General features: G+C 36.7%; 1 protein-coding gene across 1 annotated transcript in view; it reads right to left on the reverse strand.

Annotated features, from left to right (window-relative positions):
• The window catches only part of LOC104386771 (contactin-5-like), a gene marked incomplete at its 3' end in the record, with an annotated part of 128,413 nt that overhangs the window by 20,895 nt on the left and 89,923 nt on the right, over positions 1 to 17,595 (reverse strand). Inside the window, exon 7 of the mRNA XM_009995426.1 lies at positions 7,887 to 7,989. Within this exon, the coding sequence (XP_009993728.1) occupies positions 7,887 to 7,989 (103 nt within the window). The remainder of the gene's footprint in view (positions 1 to 7,886; positions 7,990 to 17,595) is intronic.

A 17,595-nucleotide genomic window follows, 5' to 3' on the forward strand; every position in this document is an offset into this window, starting at 1 on the left:
TGTCACAGATGTTAGCATCTAGTTATACTTGTGTTATATTCCCATGTTTATACCAAGTAATACTCAGCTGCTGCTTGCCACCTTGTCACCTCACTCATCCTGATGCCCCTGGGATGCACTGCAGTACAGTTAACAGAGGCTAAATTTCAGTTTGTTTTAAACTGTGATGAGTGCATTAGGTCTGCTGCTCTTCAGCATAATACCAGAACTGGAGTGAGAGGTGGATCCATGCTTTTATATTAAGGATTTTTATGTCAGAAAATAACTTGATCTCAGAATAGAAATTCTCATGAGACCTTTTGTGATACTGGATTAGTGGGAAGGGGTCAGGAAGGTCTTTTCTGCTTCAGTTGACAGTTTACAGCAGGTGATGCCTCCTGCCAGGTCTGAAGCTGGGAAGAACCTTGCTTTCTACAGACTAAACATGAATAACCATTATGAAACATTCTGGATGAATGGTGGGAGCCCTGGTGACAGAGGATATAAAGAAGGCAGAGGTGCTGAATGCCTTCTTTGCCTCTGTCTTCACTCCTGCAAGGTCTCCCTATGAGCCCCAGATTCATATAGCCCCAGAAGAAGTCAAGATAGAGGAAGAGTTTGACATGGTAGATGAGGATTGGGTTAGGGATCAGTTGAGTAATCTGGACATCCATAAATCAATGGGTCCAGATGGAATGCACCCAAGGGTGCTGAGGGAGCTGGCGGAGGTCATTGCTAGGCCACTCTCCATCATCTTCAGTAAGTCATGGGCAACAGGAGAGGTGCCTGAGGACTGGAGGATAGCAAATGTCACTCCAGTCTACAAGAAGGGCAAGAAGGAGGACCCGGGTAACTATAGACCGGTCAGCCTCACCTCCATCCCTGGAAAGGTGATGGAACAACTTGTTCTTGTGACTATCTCCAGGCACATCAAGGACATGGGGGTCATCAAGAGCAGTCAACATGGTTTTATCAAGGGTAAATCATGTTTGACTAACCTCATAGCCTTCTATGAGGAAATTACTAGGTGGATAGATGATGGTAGAGCGGTAGATGTGGTTTATCTTGATTTCAGTAAAGCATTTGACGCCGTCTCCCACAGCATCCTTGTAGAAAAGTTGATCAGGTATGGGTTTGGTGATCAGGAAGTGAGGTGGATTAGGAACTGGTTGAAAGGAAGGAGTCAGAGAGTTGTAGTCAATGGGGCAGAATCTGGTTGGAGGTGTGTGACTAGTGGAGTCCCACAGGGGTCGGTACTGGGACCGGTGTTGTTCAACATCTTCATCAACGACCTGGATGAGGGTATAGAATGTACCCTCAGCAAGTTTGCTGATGACACTAAGCTGGGAGGAGTGGCTGACACACCAGAAGGCTGTGCTGCCATTCAGAGAGACTTAGATAGGTTGGAGAGTTGGGCGGGGAGAAACATGATGAAATTCAACAAGGGGAAGTGCAGAGTTTTACATTTGGGGAAGAACAACACCATGTCCCAGTACAGGTTGGGGGCTGAACTGCTGGAGAGTAGTGTAGGTGAAAGAGACCTGGGGGTCCTGGTAGACAGGAGGATGACCATGAGCCAGCAATGTGCCCTTGTGGCCAAGAAGGCCAATGGCATCCTGGGGTGCATTAGAAAGGGTGTGGTTAGTAGGTCAAGAGAGGTTCTCCTCCCCCTCTATTCTGCATTGGTGAGGCCACATCTGGAGTATTGTGTCCAGTTCTGGGCCCCTCAGTTCAAAAAGGACAGGGAACTGCTCGAAAGAGTCCAGCGCAGAGCTACGAAGATGATTAGGGGAGTGGAACATCTCCCTTATGAGGAAAGGCTGAGGGAGCTGGGTCTCTTTAGCTTGGAGAAAAGGAGACTGAGGGGTGACCTCATCAATGTTTACAAATATGTAAGGGGTGAGTGTCAGGGGGACGGAGTTAGGCTTTTCTCGGTGATGACCAGTGATAGGACAAGGGGTAATGGGTGTAAATTGGAGCATAGGAAGTTCAAGGTGAATATCCGAAAAATTTTTTTTACTGTGAGAGTGACAGAGCACTGGAACAGACTGCCCAGGGAGGTTGTGGAGTCTCCTTCACTGGAGACATTCAAAACCCACCTGGATGAGTTCCTATGTGATGTACTTTAGGTGACCCTGCTCTGGCAGGGGGGTTGGACCAGATGATCTCTCGAGGTCCCTTCCAGCCCCTAAGATTCTATGAAGTAAGGTAATATTGTATTTGTCAAGATTAGCCAACAAAAGGATAAAAGGTAGGGGAGAAATATATGACAGATTTCTGGAATAGTTTTAGCTGGTGAACTGAAAGGAAAAGCCGTATTTTACAAATGTCAAGAGCAGAGGTGTTCAAGTTCTGTCCCTAGCAGTTAAGAAACAATACAGTGCAAATCTGAAAACTTCTACTCACCTATGGTGAGAGAGGTGATAGGGATTTAATACATTCCTACACATATTTGTATATATTTATACATATTTCCTTTTATCATTAGTATTTCATTAATGCTGTCTAGTTTAGTTTTCAATCTAGAAGCATCTCCTTATCCTCTCTCCTTTGCCTATTGGGTGGGAGGGGAGGGGATAGAGAGCACTACTGTCATTGGTTTAATTACCAAGCCTGAGTTAAACTGTGACAGCATAGGTACCACATTCACTTATCCAAACACTTTTTTGCTTTTATTTCTACATATTGAAAAAAACTTCAGTAAGGTATCTCTACATGTATATAGTCTGTAATGAAAATATTGACAATGACATTAAAGAAAAGAAAATCAGGTCAAGGAGGTAAAATAAAATCCTATATTTTATGGATTTAATACTTGGAACACTATTGAATAATTAGAATTGATTAGGAGTTCACTATTTTGGGAAAACATTTTAGAACACCTGCTAGTTTACAAGTGACTATATTCCATTCACTTGTGTGAGTTAAATATACATAATTCCACCATGTTTTAATTTTATTTCATTTAGAAGGAAGATTTAAAATGGATTATGAGCTGAATTCTTGCAAGCCATATTACAGGTCGGTTATATGTTTATGACTGAGCTATAAATCTCTTCAAAACAAACTTTACAATAAAATTATTAAAGGAACATTAACAATATATGAACAATGGTTCTAATATAACAGCCTCATCATAATTCAGCAATAAAAGGAAGGTTAAGATATCTATTTTATTCTTATCTTCAACTAAGAATATTTCCTAATAAAAACATAGTTTTGACATTACTAAAGTGAACTAAGCTACCAGTTAGGTATAATAATGATATACTGTGCAGATGCTACTATCATACAGAAACAGCACAAACATAAAAGAGTCCCTCAACCAAGCATATGGATTGCAAGAAAAATTGTCTATCAGCACTGTTCTCTATTGACGCTTTTGATTAAACTCTCCATGTGTTGATGTATATAGATTAAAAATAACCATAGTGAAAAAAGGATGTACAAAACTTAATTTTTTAGCAAAACAACCCTTGTGGCAGTCTACATAGCGTAGGAATCCTATTTTAAAAGCAAAGATTGAAAACTTTGGTAACCTACAAATGCAGCAGTGACCTATACCCTCTAATGTTTTCTAATGAAAACAAAATACGATTACTCACTCAAAATTGGCTGTTGGCGCTGTCAGAATACAAGCCTTTTTTTCTGTCTGGAGTCAGAAAACCAATGAAGTATGAGATTTATATATGAAGAATAAAATAAAAGCTGCTGTATTGTGTGATGCATGACTGAAAACACAAGGCAGAAAAGGCTGAAGTGTGAGAGTCAGGTAGGGTGAGTGCATTATACACAACCTAACATTAAAAAAAATCTATGTGAAAGAGTGGGTGTAGAAAAATTATTTGAAAAGGAAAAAAGAAGTCAACATAAGAGTTGTATACCACAAACAAACAAAAAACCAAAACCCAAACAAACAAAACCCAAACAAAACAAAACAACAAAAAACAACCAAACAAATTAAAACAAAAACAAAAAAAGAAAAAAGAGTGATAAATTTCTGACAATTCCTTTTTCTTTCTTTCCTCTGAGGGCAAGGGTCTGTGTTCATTGAGGTGGGTTGTAACTTGCAGCTCTTCATGTAAGCTTGGACAAACCAGTCCTATATCAATGTTTGAACTATGCAAACTTGTTCATTTTGAGGCTTAAAAAAACCCCATATATTTCCATCTATGCCTACTTTTAAGTTCCATGTTAAAATAATAGTATTAAAATTACGTATGACACAACTGTACTCCAAAGTATGAAAGTGCTAAAGTATGCTTGGATGGCCATCACTAGAAGTGATTCATTAATGAATATGTCATGTGATGGGGAAAGAATGTGAAGTCCTTCTACCCATTTTGTATCTTTTTAATGGGGAGAGAAATTAAGGCATAAGAGTTACTACTTTTTTTAAAAGTACATGAAAAAAAGAAATTTAAGATCTTACCATGTGCCTCCAGATGTTCTTGAAAGCAAACCCAGTAATATTTGAGAGGAAATTAAAATGCCAACCTGCTGTTGCAGAAGGCAGGGGCCTTCTATTGCATTTCTGGAGCTGAAAAAGCCAGGAATGCTGTGATCTTTCCAAGAGTGTCAGCTGGGAAAGGGATGGCTTCTTCACCAGAATATAATCAAAGAACAAGGTCATGATCTGTCTTTCAGATTAACATAATAAACTTAAGCTCTGGCACTGAATGATGGACTTGTTAGAAAACCAGGATTACTGGACTACAACCAACCAGCTAATTACCAGTAAGCTAATTTATTTATTTTACAGAAAAAAGAAAAAAAGCTTTTCTTTTTAAATAGCAAAAGACACAAGCAGTGAATTTTTTTTTTTTTTACTCAAATGCAAACATCAACATTGTGCTGGTTAGATTTACTTTTTAAACGTAGACATTTTGAATTCTTCCATTCCATTCATTAAATTTTAAAAGAGATTTTTTCTTTTTTTTTTTAGTTATTTTTTTAACGACGCTTACTGTTAAACTTAGTAAGTATTTAACAATTACATAAACTAAGAAGACGTAGTTTGTTCTTATGGAAAGTTTATAAAATAGAAGATGTTAACAGTTTGTTATTGTCAGAGATATATATAGGAGACAAACAAAAATTCAAGTGCTCCTGATAAAAATGACATAACTGCATGAGTGGCAGAAAGCATATCTCTATGCTATACATATAAATATATATGAAACATAGATGTCATCAGAACACAAGTTGTTGTGTGGATGTGACAGTGAACATGGCTATAAAAACAACTTGTCAACAAAAGTGGGCCAGCATAAATATCCAGCACATATCACAATAAATCAGTAATTCCAAAATACATACTCTGATATGTATAGTATATATATATAACCTGATATAGTAAAGTACATTTTTTGACTCTTCTGTCTGTCATGTCTCCCAGTATTATTCAGCAGTAAATCAGTGATTTCTTAGCCAACACTCATGCTTATTATAAGTACCATTATCTAATGCAATAAATATCAGTTTGAGGTACTTCACTCCTGTATTACTTTGAATTCTTTAGTAACAACAATAGCTATTTATAAGTGGCATTAGTAACATCATATTTTCACTTGTAACTGGACCAGCTACATATTGCTTGGGTCAAAATTAAATCCTTCTCAGAGAATTTCTGTCTGACAACAATTAAGACATTTAATTTTAGTTTGGAAACAAAAGCTTCACAGCTCCAATTTATTTAATTCTTACAGCCATAGGGACTGGCAGTTCTAAACAAACACTATTAATAAATAATTAATCTGAAACTAAAGACTAGACTCTTTCTGGAATATTTAACAAATGCCCATTTCAGGAAATCTCACTGGAATGTCTATATTTGTCACAATTACAGCAGAGGGAGAAGAGTGAATGTTTCAGACAGCTAAATTAAAGCATGAGAAAAACAGCAAAACACTGGTTTTGAGACTGGAATAACTTCTCTATTACTTACAATAAGAATTAAAAATACCAAATTTCAAAATGCTTAATAAAGAAGGAACAAATTAGTTGCTGATTCTTTTTGGTAATGGGGACGCATGGCAGTGTAATAAGAAAAGATCCATACAAGCTATCAGGAATAAGATAAAAGGACAAAAAAATTAGAATGACGAAAATTAATAGGAAATCAAACACATTTCTACCTCCCACCTCAGGTTTCAAATGAGGCCTGAAATGTCATTTGTGTAATTATTACTGTATCAGGTTGAAAGCAATTTCAACTCAGCTGATTTGATTGTTCATTAATGGCTGTGAAAAGGAGATAAGGAATGTGCATGGTAAAAATAGCTGCCCATTACAATAGCAAGGAATGGGGTCAACTTACTAGATAACCTTAAATTCCCTGATGGTTCAGGTGGTTTTGGTTTTTTGTTTATTAAAGGTTAACGCCAAATATGAATGTGGAAATAAGCTAATTTAAGACTTTCCTGTCAACCTTTGCTTTCCATATGTGGCTGTTTGAATAGTGACTGACTCTTTGAGAGAGTTTACTAAATCCCAAGGTGCTGATGATGGAAAGTATCAGTAGCTGCATTTCTTGCCTGTCAGTGATGGTTGCAAAGGACAACATGTGGCATTCCTCCTCTTCACTGCAAAGTGACAGTTGACTTGTAATCTGGCAGCAGCTGCAACTTTATTCCCGCAAAATGAGTAAAACAGAATCTAACTCATTGCTTCCTGTTTCAGCCATAGCCAAAAGTCTAAAAAATCCCCATGGCCAACTCTTGACCTGACAGAAATTGGTTAGTGTTGCTGACAGGAAAGAGTTGGAGCCACCAGCCTTTAGAGAACAGCCCTTTTCCTCATATATTTCAGTATTTTAGAGAATCTCTCCATCTCTTGCTTTTCTGTCCTCTCTCCTATATATTTCTTCTTACCTTTACCATATTTTTTTTTTTACCCTGCAGAAGTTCTCCCTTCACATTTGCCTTCTAAACTACTGCTTACATTTAAGTAGGGAAGGATTTGCAAAAGCTGCTGTCACCGTCTAGTGGCTCACTGTACATGGGCTATGGTGTCCTACATTTTGTTAAGACTGGTTTGGTTGTATCCTGCCTCTCCTTCAACTTCGTTTCACCTAAATAGATATAATTACAATATTTTGTCTGAATTCCTTCGTAATTATTTATGAATACTTTATGTTGACCTGCTTACTGAGAGAATCTGGATGTAAAGCAGGCAAGAAAGGATGATAGTTTAGGACATGCCTCATGCAACAAGTAAGTAAGAACTCTTAAGAGGAAAACCTGAACAAAAAAATCTAGTGACCAATGACACATGAAGCTCAAAATTACTATAAAAATACTTTGAAACCCCTTTCAGGTAGTAGAGATAGGCTTTGAAAAGCTGTAGTGAAAAACAAGGCCTGCCAAGCAAGCTCGAGTTGTGATCCTCAGAAAAAAAAGATAAAAAATTATTGCTTTAAAAGTCCTTTCCTCTTATATTTTGTTCCTACTTAGGTAAATAAGAGGAATTGGTATAATGGCAAGGTACCCCTCTAAAAGTACTGATTTGTGAATTTCCTCCACAGGAGTGATAAAGACAAATCCTTCCACTATCTCTTAATGAAAGTCAGCATGTAAGAAATAAAATCCAATTTACTGATTTATAGTAAAACAGTGAATAAATGTGTGAGTCTGGTAAAATTTTCAATTAAAAACCCTCTTTTCTCTTTCTGTTTACAAGAAAGTTACTTTACAATTTGACAAGGAGTCTTTTAACTTGAATGAATTGCTGTCCACAAAATGGCAGGACAGGGAATTCGTAATTGGCTACTTAGCCAGTTGGTTAATTTGAGTGTGCAGGAAGGACTATCTGTGAAAATGAAATCCAGCAAAATAGTGAATCCACAAATTAGGCAGGTCACATCTTAATAAACAATGATGTCTAATTATGAAAGAGTCGGTACTTACTTGCCAAGTGCAAAACACTCCATCTTAACAGTAGCTCCCCTTGCAGCTGTAACTGTGTAAGGAAAATGGACTTCGATTTTTGGTTCATATTCCCCCATCACACCTGGAAAAAAAGTAACATTTAGAATATGAAATATCATCAGTTTTCCAATTTTTGAGATTATTACAGAAAGACTCTGCAGCTTCCTTTATGAACCTGTCCAACAGTAAAGCTAGTAAGAGATGGAGATAGCTTTATTTGATCTGATGTGCTCTGCTCAGGTCCATTCTAAAATGCTCTTCAGGGTTATCAGCAGCACAACAGTGAGCTTAAGAAAAAGGATTTATATTCTCAAACATGGGATAATATTTGCATTTGAAAGATTAAACCAGGCAATCAGTTTTCAGAGGTTGAGAACCTTCACAGACCAAAGCTTTGCTTACCAGTGCAGTGACAGATTTGACATATAAATCGACTTATCATGCTGTGTTCTGTTTAGAACTTCTAAACCCAGCAAGAAAAACTCAAATGATGTAAGAGAATTTATGTATTGAGATAGAAACACAGCTATGCGGACACAAAGTTCCTCATCAAGAACTGGGCATCAAGAAGGCAGGCACAACCTCTTTTCACTTGTGCCCTGTGATAGGATGAAAGGCAATGGATTCAAACTCAAGCACAGGAAGTTCCACCTCAACAAGAGGAAGAACTTCTTTACTGTGAGGGTTACAGAGCACTGGAACAGGCTGCCTAGAGAGGTTGTGGAGTGTCCATCTCTGGAGACTTTCAAGACCTCCCTGGATGCCTTTCTGAGTCATCTGCCCTAGTTTGGGTTATTTTTTTGTTTGTTTTTGGTTTTTTTTTTTTTGTTTATTTTGTCCTGTTCTGGCAGGGGGGTTGGACTCAATGATCTTTGGAGGTCCCTTCTAAACACCTTGAATTATTTTATTTTCAGCGACCCTGATATTTGGGAGATAATTAATTTTATCGGGACAAGATGCTTAGTACTCTAGGATACAACTAGAAAAACATTCATGTGTGTGAAAAATATAAACATTGAAATCAGTAGAATTATCTGAAATTTGTAGTGGAGTGACTGACAGCTTCAGAGAATCACAAGAATTTAGGGAATGAAAAATGAGCAGGGAAGGGAAACAGGTTATATAAGGTGAAGTGAGAAGTTTATATTTGATGTGACTCAGAAGAAATGTCTGATCAGCATGGCAGTAGACTACAACTAACAACTGTGTGCAGTTAGACAGAAGATGGGCTACTGGGGTAAGTAATACTCAGGAACTAAAAGCTACCTAAACAAAGTGAGGATTGTTTGGATTTTTGGATAAAGATAACTGAATAAAATCCAACATGTGGATACAGAAGCAACAAAGTGGGTCTAGTCTGAATCTATAAAAATCAGTCAAGAGTTTCTAAAAAGAATTTTAAAATAAACAAATAGGAGGGAGACAAAAGAAAGGAGAGAAAAGAGGTATCTTATGAAAGAAAGGAAAAGGACTATAAGGAGGAACATGGAAGCAGGGGAATCTAAGATTTACAGGTGAGAGAAGGGCAGCTGGCAGAGACAGATGGAAAACAAACTCAAAACCTATTAGAACAAAACATAATATATATAAGGCTGAAATGCTAAAACATACTTCTAGCCCTTCGAAGATTCCTCATGGGACTCAGGAGTTTTCCATGGAGCTGTGCTCTCTTCCTGCTGTTGTCCCACAGGCTCCTGTGGGTTTGTCTTTAGAGGAAGTCTAAACATACATGCATATAAATATGTCTTTAGGGGCTTAAGTTTAGTTAGCAAATATAAATGTGCTTGATATGTGGATCAAAAAAAGTAAAAAGCATAAAATGCTTTTAATTCAGACAATGTCATTTCACAAATAGTGTGGCTTTATAAGTAGCAGTAAATTTCTTTTTAAAAAACAGAAACATGCAAGTATTACATACCCTAGCAATAGTGGCTCATTTTTCCTAAAAAATCATTATTAAATCAATGCTTTTACTTTTTTTATGAACCTATGGAGAAGTAATGCCCCTTGTATGAAAAAGCAAGTTTTGTTATTAAAGCTTAAAAGGCATATTTTGAAGAAAAAAGGAGATTACTTGTTGTGCCCTGGGTATTAAAATAAAGTTAGGGTATCGACATAATTGTAGTCAATTAAAATTTTCCCTAGCCTAGACTAAAATGATTCCTAGCCTAATCTGTCACAAAAATATATATATTCCCACAGATTTCTACTATGATAATAAGCTTTATACTTTCATTACTTTCCTTGTGATTTTTACTGTTTTCTGGCTGCTTTGTTTTGTTTTGTTTTGTTTTTTTGTGATTATGAATGCCAGCATCTCAGCTGAGTCAGTCATGCCTTTGTAAGACGTCTGTCATACCCCCTTTTGTTGTGTCCTTTACAGACTGAAAAATCCCATATTATTAATCCTTCCTAACAGTCAATCTTTAATAAACTTGCGATCATTCCTACTGCCTATGTTGCATGGTTTTAAGCTCCATTCTATCATTTTTAGATGGGCAGATGAGAACATCATAGCAATATTGAAGCCATAGATCTTTCTATCACTATATTTTGGGGGGTGGGAGCTTTGTTGTTGTTTGTTTGCTTTTGCTTTCCTCATGATTTAGTTCTGTTTGCCTTTTTGCAGCTGAGCTGGTGTTCATCTTCAATGGCACACTAATCTCTTTACTGACTAATAACACATAAAAAAAGTATTGCATTTTTAGATTCAGGTATCCTATAAATTTGTATTAGGTGACATTATTTATCACCTATCTTCTCTGTTACCACAATATCCTCTTGCAGCTCTTCACAGTTAGTTTTGATGTTAACTGTCATTAATTATTTTATATGAACCATCTTTTCTACCTCTGTGTTAATTATTTTTCCAGATGTATATGTATCCGATCATGAAGTTCCAGTTCATTGACTCCCAGTTCTGTAACTGGTCAGATACTCCTACAACAGGTGGATTTTTTTAGCTGTTAATTCAAAATAGGGCTGTCCTTCAACTTCTCTGATAATTTAATTTCTTTGGCAGGCTTTTATGAGTGACCCTGCAAGAGCTATTTGAAATGAATGATCCAAGTGTTACCTTGACCATTCCCATTCATATTCTCCCCAACTCTTCAGGAAAGTTGCATACAGATTGAAACATGACTTCTGTATTTAAAAGCTGTGTTAATGTTATATGACTGTACATGTAAGATTACTGTATGGTAATGTGACAAACACAGTCCTATAAATTGTACTTTTCTATGTGTTTTCTATCAAGACACTTGACACAAATGTCAGACTTACTGGTTCCACAGATGTTCCTGGGAGTCGCTTTTTTTAAACAAGTGTCTTTTCTACCTGCACTTCTTCTAAGCCTGAGGCCCAGCAAGGGAAAATGGTACTTCCCTCTTCCTTTAGGATTACCATATGAGTTCGGCCCTCAGGATTTGCTAGCATTTTAAAGGTCAATATTTATTCTGAAAGTTATTCTATGAGATGAGATGAGAACTTCAGTATTGGTACGAAAACCTCCTTAGGTTCCCTTGTAGTGAACACTGCCGAAAATAGTTCATTTAGATTTTATGATGCAGCCTTACACCCCTGAGGTCTTAGTTTTAAACCTCTGGCATCTGTTGACTCTGAATACTCACTGATAGGTTTTGTGGTTTGACGAATTTAGAACATGCTTTTTTGCTTTTGTGTAAGACTTTGTCCCTGAAAATCATTGTGTTGAATCGGCATATACTATCAGACATTTGCCTTAGCCCTGAAAATAAAGGGCGCTTAAAATAGGATTAAATTATTCTTACCTTGAAAATAATATAGTATTTATGAACATATCTAAGGGACAATGTTTTTTTTCATATCAAGTTTTTAACTTAAATTACCTCTCTAGTAGGTATTACCTGTACAAGTACTGAACACTCTTTGCAAGCCATGCCATAATTTCATATTCATAATGAAATGCTGATCTGCTAGTTTTTTGCACCATGTCCTGTTCTTCTAGATGCCTGCAGCAACTGGTGGAAAAATGTAGAAAAATTACTGAGCAATTGTTTTGTGTCCCTATGAAAATTAGGGGAAACAAAAGTCTATTATTTCAAAGGAACATTTTTCATCCTTGTTGTTTATTATCTTTGAGACCAAGAAGGCCATTACAATTGCATACATATCAAGGGATACCTTCCCATGTTACACAATAATTGCTTTGCCAGAGCAGTTGTACCTCCAGGCTCCTTATCTTTCCCAGTTTTTAGGCTGGTCACTATGAATAAGCAGTAGTAAAATAACTATCATTTGCATTTTCATAAAGATTTGTGTTCATTTGTATCAGATGCTAAAAGGAACCTGAACTTTAAAAAAATATAGAGGCCTTGAGCTATATGCATTGGAATCAATCTCTCTATATACATGAGTCTCTTGAGACATTTGGTGAAGGCCATAAAAAGTTTCCTCAGTCACTTTTTATTTCCAGTTATCAAATATGAAATATAACAATAAATAGAATTGATCAGCAGAGAATAAAAACATAATATATGATTTTCAAACCACCAACAAATCATAGAGTTCACATGGTTTGAGCACTATAAGGGAGCAGGGAGGTGTTCTAAAGGCTCCCATGCTCAGGCTTTACATGAAAATACCTCCTTTTGGACAATCTTTTACCTTCCCAGAGATGACCTCCCTGATTCAGTCTTCCATAGGCTAATTAGTTTATTACACTCCCTGCTTTGTAAGATGTGCCTAACACCTATGCTCAGGTTTGGGTACTGAAGTGCATTTGTGATTGTTATTTTTTGGTTGTAAGTGGCTGTGTTTTGCCTGAATAAAGAGAAGTGGGGCTCAAATATAAGGGCACAAAAGCAATCAGGTAAAATAAAAATAAGCAATGAGGGGAGCAGTGGTGTTTTCTCTAGTTCTTCAAAACTGAGGCCAAATTTTCAAGTCTACAGTTTAGGCTGCAGGGACTGCTGTTTACTTGTGTTTGAAAACATCAAGCAGTAGCTATGACCAAGAGAAGTCTTTACTGAGTCATAATCTAGACTTCAGTCTATTGAATCTCTTACACATATCCATTTTAGAATCTAAACTCTTCTGCTAAGCCCAGCATCTCTGGCATCAGTTCAAACCAACGTTAATCCTTTGGACATTTAGAAATTAGAGAGGTCACCTGAAAGGCTTATATATGACATTCCAGTATGAAGAATTGTGAATATATAATTGTATGGAAACATGATAGCCCAACAATTTTAAATCACTATGTATACAGATAATTTTTCTGATCAGCCATACACATCCAGAAAAATCAGGACTCCACTATGCTAAACAATGTGCTGTCTTGCTTGAATAGGCTAAGAATATGAGTCAACAAAAAGCCAAATGAAGTAAATTGCATTTTTTGTTCATTTTATTTTTACAGGGGAGGAGAATGTACTGAACTTGCATCAAGAAATCTTTGGCAGATTTATTTTAGGCATTGTTGGTCAGTGTTTATTGTTCCTCATCTCCAATTACCCGCTGTTCATCCAGGTCACCCTCACAAAAGCTACTCAGAAACCTGGCAAACATTATTTGATCTAAATTAGTAGTAGAAAGATCTAATTTTCATGGGATTTTTAATTCTCTTCCTGATGGTATGTTCACAGTTCTCAAAGAACCTAATTTCTCCTGGAAAAAAAATATGCAATTGTTTGTGCTTCAAATATGACCTTAAGCTCCATTTTTCTTGCAACCTGCACTGCTCTTGTATGGGGTGAAAACAAAATATATGCTTTCCAGTCAGGTACCAAAGGTGTCAAAATAGTTGGAGCATCCAGAGAGGATTTTTTTATTTGATTCTGATCAATTAAGACACAAAGTGGTGTTTCTCTAACATTCATTGCTATCTAATTAACTGGAAAGATCTTCCTAAATGGGAAATGTTTTCCATTTGAGACTTCTCATATAACCATGCAAATACAAGTACCTATTAATTCCTCAATAAGAAAGATCAAGCTAACACTAACATTTCTCCTCCATTAGCAAGAGCTGTTAAAATAACGATTGTTTTAGATGCAATAGCAACAAATCATCATTGTTAGAAACTTACTGCAATCCTAACCTTGAGCAAAATTCCTGACAAGAACACTAAACAGACAAGTAATTTTTAATGGAACATTATGCCATACCTCACTATTGCAAACCAAGCAGTCACATGTGAACATGTATCTAAGATCCTGAGACAGTAAATTATATAACATTAGATAAAATCACTCCTAATAATCTGAAACCATTCACAACTATGAAAGTTATATTTGTTATTAGTTTGCACAGATTATAATTTAGTCACAATGAGTTAAAATATTACCACCACACTTTTGTCCAAAATCTTAATAACTACAGTTTAATCAAACACCATTCCTAATCCTGACTTGAATTTAGAGGAAAGTTTTTTCTCTGGTTCATTTATTTTAAGCTTTCTACAGTCTGTGTATGGATCAGTTAACTCTTTCCTTTGTGTAATAGTTTAATAAATTATCAGGAGGAAAAGCAAAACAAGAATACATGAGTGCAGAAGATGTGCATGATGGTACATGTCTTGCATCTTCTTTCCAGCAGATAGCACTTCTATAAACTAGTGGGAAAACTTAGCAATTAAACTCTTTACATGAGATTATCATAACAGAGCTTAGAGTAAACTAAATTCAGAGTAATCTAAATCCAAAGTAAACCGTTTCACGGTTGTATGAGTTCTTGTACTACGCTGAATGTGTGAAACTAATCTTTTTCAAACCTTTCCCAATTTTCCTACTGAAATTCATAACATTCCACCAGTAGAATATCTCTGTAAAATTTTAAGGGAGAATCAACATGTTTACTACAGGAGTAATGGCTGCCCAGGGACATTGCCATTTTATCAGGCTTCAGCTGGAGCAGAGGTTACATACTTTGATGTCTCTGTCAGTGCAATCAGTCTTTGTATATCACCAGAGATCAAATCTGATTTTGCCCAGACAGTTTGGTTCTGCTTGAAAAAGTCAGGGAGATTATTTCAACTTTGAGATCTGTCCTAGAGCATTTGGAGGGGTTCCTACAGTTTCCAACTTGTATAATTCAAATATGAGATATGAATGTACACTTGAAAAATATAAATTAATGATCTTGTAATATAACCCACCAGAAAGAGGCAGACTGTAAGATTGTAAACTCCAGAAAACTCATCAGGATAAAGTCACAGATGGATAAATATTTTTAGCTCCCATTACAACCAAGGCATGTGTTGTATCTTCTATAAATCAGTTCCATCTGAATCAGAGAATCATAGAATGGTTTGGGCTGGAAGGGGTCCTAAAGTTCCAATCCTCCTGCCACAGGCAGCGACACCTCTCACTAGACAAGGTGTCTTAAAGCCCCATCCAACCTTGCCTTGAAGACTTCCAGGGAGGGGGCAGCCACAGCTTCCCCGGGCAACATATTGCAGTGTCTCACCACCCTCACACCCTCTTCCATTTTAAAGCCATTCCCACTCATCCTATCACTCAATGCCCTTGTAACAAATCCCTCCACAGCTTTGCTGTAGGCCCTCTTCAGGTACTGGAAAGCTGCTATAAGGTCTCCCTGGAGCTTTCTCTTTTTCAAGCTGACCAACCCCAACTCCCTCTGTCTTTGTAGGAGGGGTGCTCCAGCCCATTTTTGTGGTCCTTCTTTGGACTTGTTCCAACAGCTCCATGTCCATGTCTAGTGCTGAGGGCTCCAGAACTGGACACAGTACTCCAGGCAAGGTATCACTGAAGCAGAATAGAGGGGGAGAATCACCTCCCTCACCCTGCTGGCCCCACTTCTTTTGATGCAGCCCAGGTTGCGACTGACCCCTGGGCTCCAAGTGCACATTGTTTGCTCGTGTCCAACTTTTTGTCCACCAGTACCACCAAGTCCCTTTCTGCAGGGCTGCTCTCTACCCAGGTACTCACATTGGAAGAAAAAATAGTATTTCAAGCAGGAAAAATGTACTTTTCTGGAAGAAGAAAGCTGACATATTATGAACATTAGGTTTACACTTTAGGAAAATACTTTCAAGTATAATTGTCAGTTAATTAACAATTATCAGAATTTTTCAGGGATGGTAATAAACTTTGTCTGTCAAAATGTTTAGTTTTCTCAATCTTTATTTTCATGTAATGCTTATTACCTTACAGTCCTATACTGCCTATTTTTATTGCTTAATTTCCACCATTGGGGAAATTATTATGACTTCTTCCAAATTTTTCTTAATGTTGGGTGAGAGATCTTTAGGTAACTCAGAGGTACTCAAACAACATATCCCAAAGTTCAACCTGAATAAGTACATGCAGAACAGGTTCCATCATGGAAAAGTGGAAATTAACATCTTTAATACCCTTATAACTATACATTCTATCATTATGTGAGACTATTAATCACACAGAATTAATCAATAGAATTCAGACATACATGATTCCATTCACAGAACTATGATGACATGGAAAAAAAAAAAGGAAAAAAAAAAAAAGGTCAAGGTCTGCATTCTGATTTCATGAGAATATATCTAGTCAGCTAAACTAACCTCTTTTGAGGTATAAATTAATTCACCTTAACAGTAGAAACTGCCCTTAGATGTCCAAAATTCTACAGGTTTGTTTTGTTTTGTTTTGTTTTCCTGGAAATTTCACCATAACAAAGGCACTAGGCAGTATCTACACAAGAAAAAAATTAAGAATGACTTAATTCTCTTATGTACAGTAATAAAGTTAAAGTTAACATATTTTCAAGAGAAATAAAAAAGATTTAAAAAGGGAAGAAAAACAGTAATAAGAATGTATGAATTTGAAATAGGTGCCTTATGTTATCAAGTGTCAAATGTTTATACTCCCTAGGTTTCTCTTTCCCAAATTCGAAGAGGCTTGCTCCTGTTTTTATTAGTCAAGATAATTTACTGCTCCAAATCAGCATCCAAGCCTGCAAAGATCCATTTTAACAATGCTGTTTATTTGTAAGAAGTTATTAAATAATTCCTCAAAAATTCTAATGCATTATTAAGGCAGTTAATGGAATGATGCATAGTTTTTTTTTTCCTGCTAAAACTTTTTATCCCTCAGATAGAATTTTAGAGTGTTTTTATAACCCAGCTTGAAGTGAAATTGAATTGTATGAAATGACTGATTGTCAAGGACATTTGAACAAATGAGGTATTCATTTTATTCAGAATCCATTGAAGGATTTCTTGATGTTTTTATTTAATTTGCTTCATATCAAGGAGCTAAGTTACCCCTAGAGACACATCATGAAAGAAATAAAATATTAATAAAAGCCCAGGAAGTTCATACATTCTTGCAGAGTTTGACTGAAAGCCTTAATACTATTCACTCTCTTCCCTGTAGATAAATAGAGACAAATGTTGCCACAGGAGTATTTTTTTAATCACAACCTGTCCAGTCACCTTGTTGCAGGTACTGTTTATATATAAAATTCTGAGAACAATGGTAAATATATCAAGGTGAATATATTTTAATTAATCATCCCTGTGTCCAGAGAATTCAGAATAGAGAGTGCAGATTTAGATTTAATATTAGGAAGGAATTCTTGACTGTGAGAGTGGTGAGACACTGGAACAGGTTGTCCAGGGTAGTTGTGGCTGTTCTGTCCCTGAAAGCATTCAAAGCCAGGTCGGATGGGGCTTTGAGAAACCTGATGTAGTGGGGGGTGTCCCTGCCCA

The sequence above is a fragment of the Chaetura pelagica genome, unplaced genomic scaffold (genome assembly GCF_000747805.2).
Source record: "Chaetura pelagica isolate M959 unplaced genomic scaffold, ChaPel_1.0 scaffold44, whole genome shotgun sequence".
NCBI classification, from domain to species: Eukaryota; Metazoa; Chordata; class Aves; order Apodiformes; family Apodidae; genus Chaetura; species Chaetura pelagica.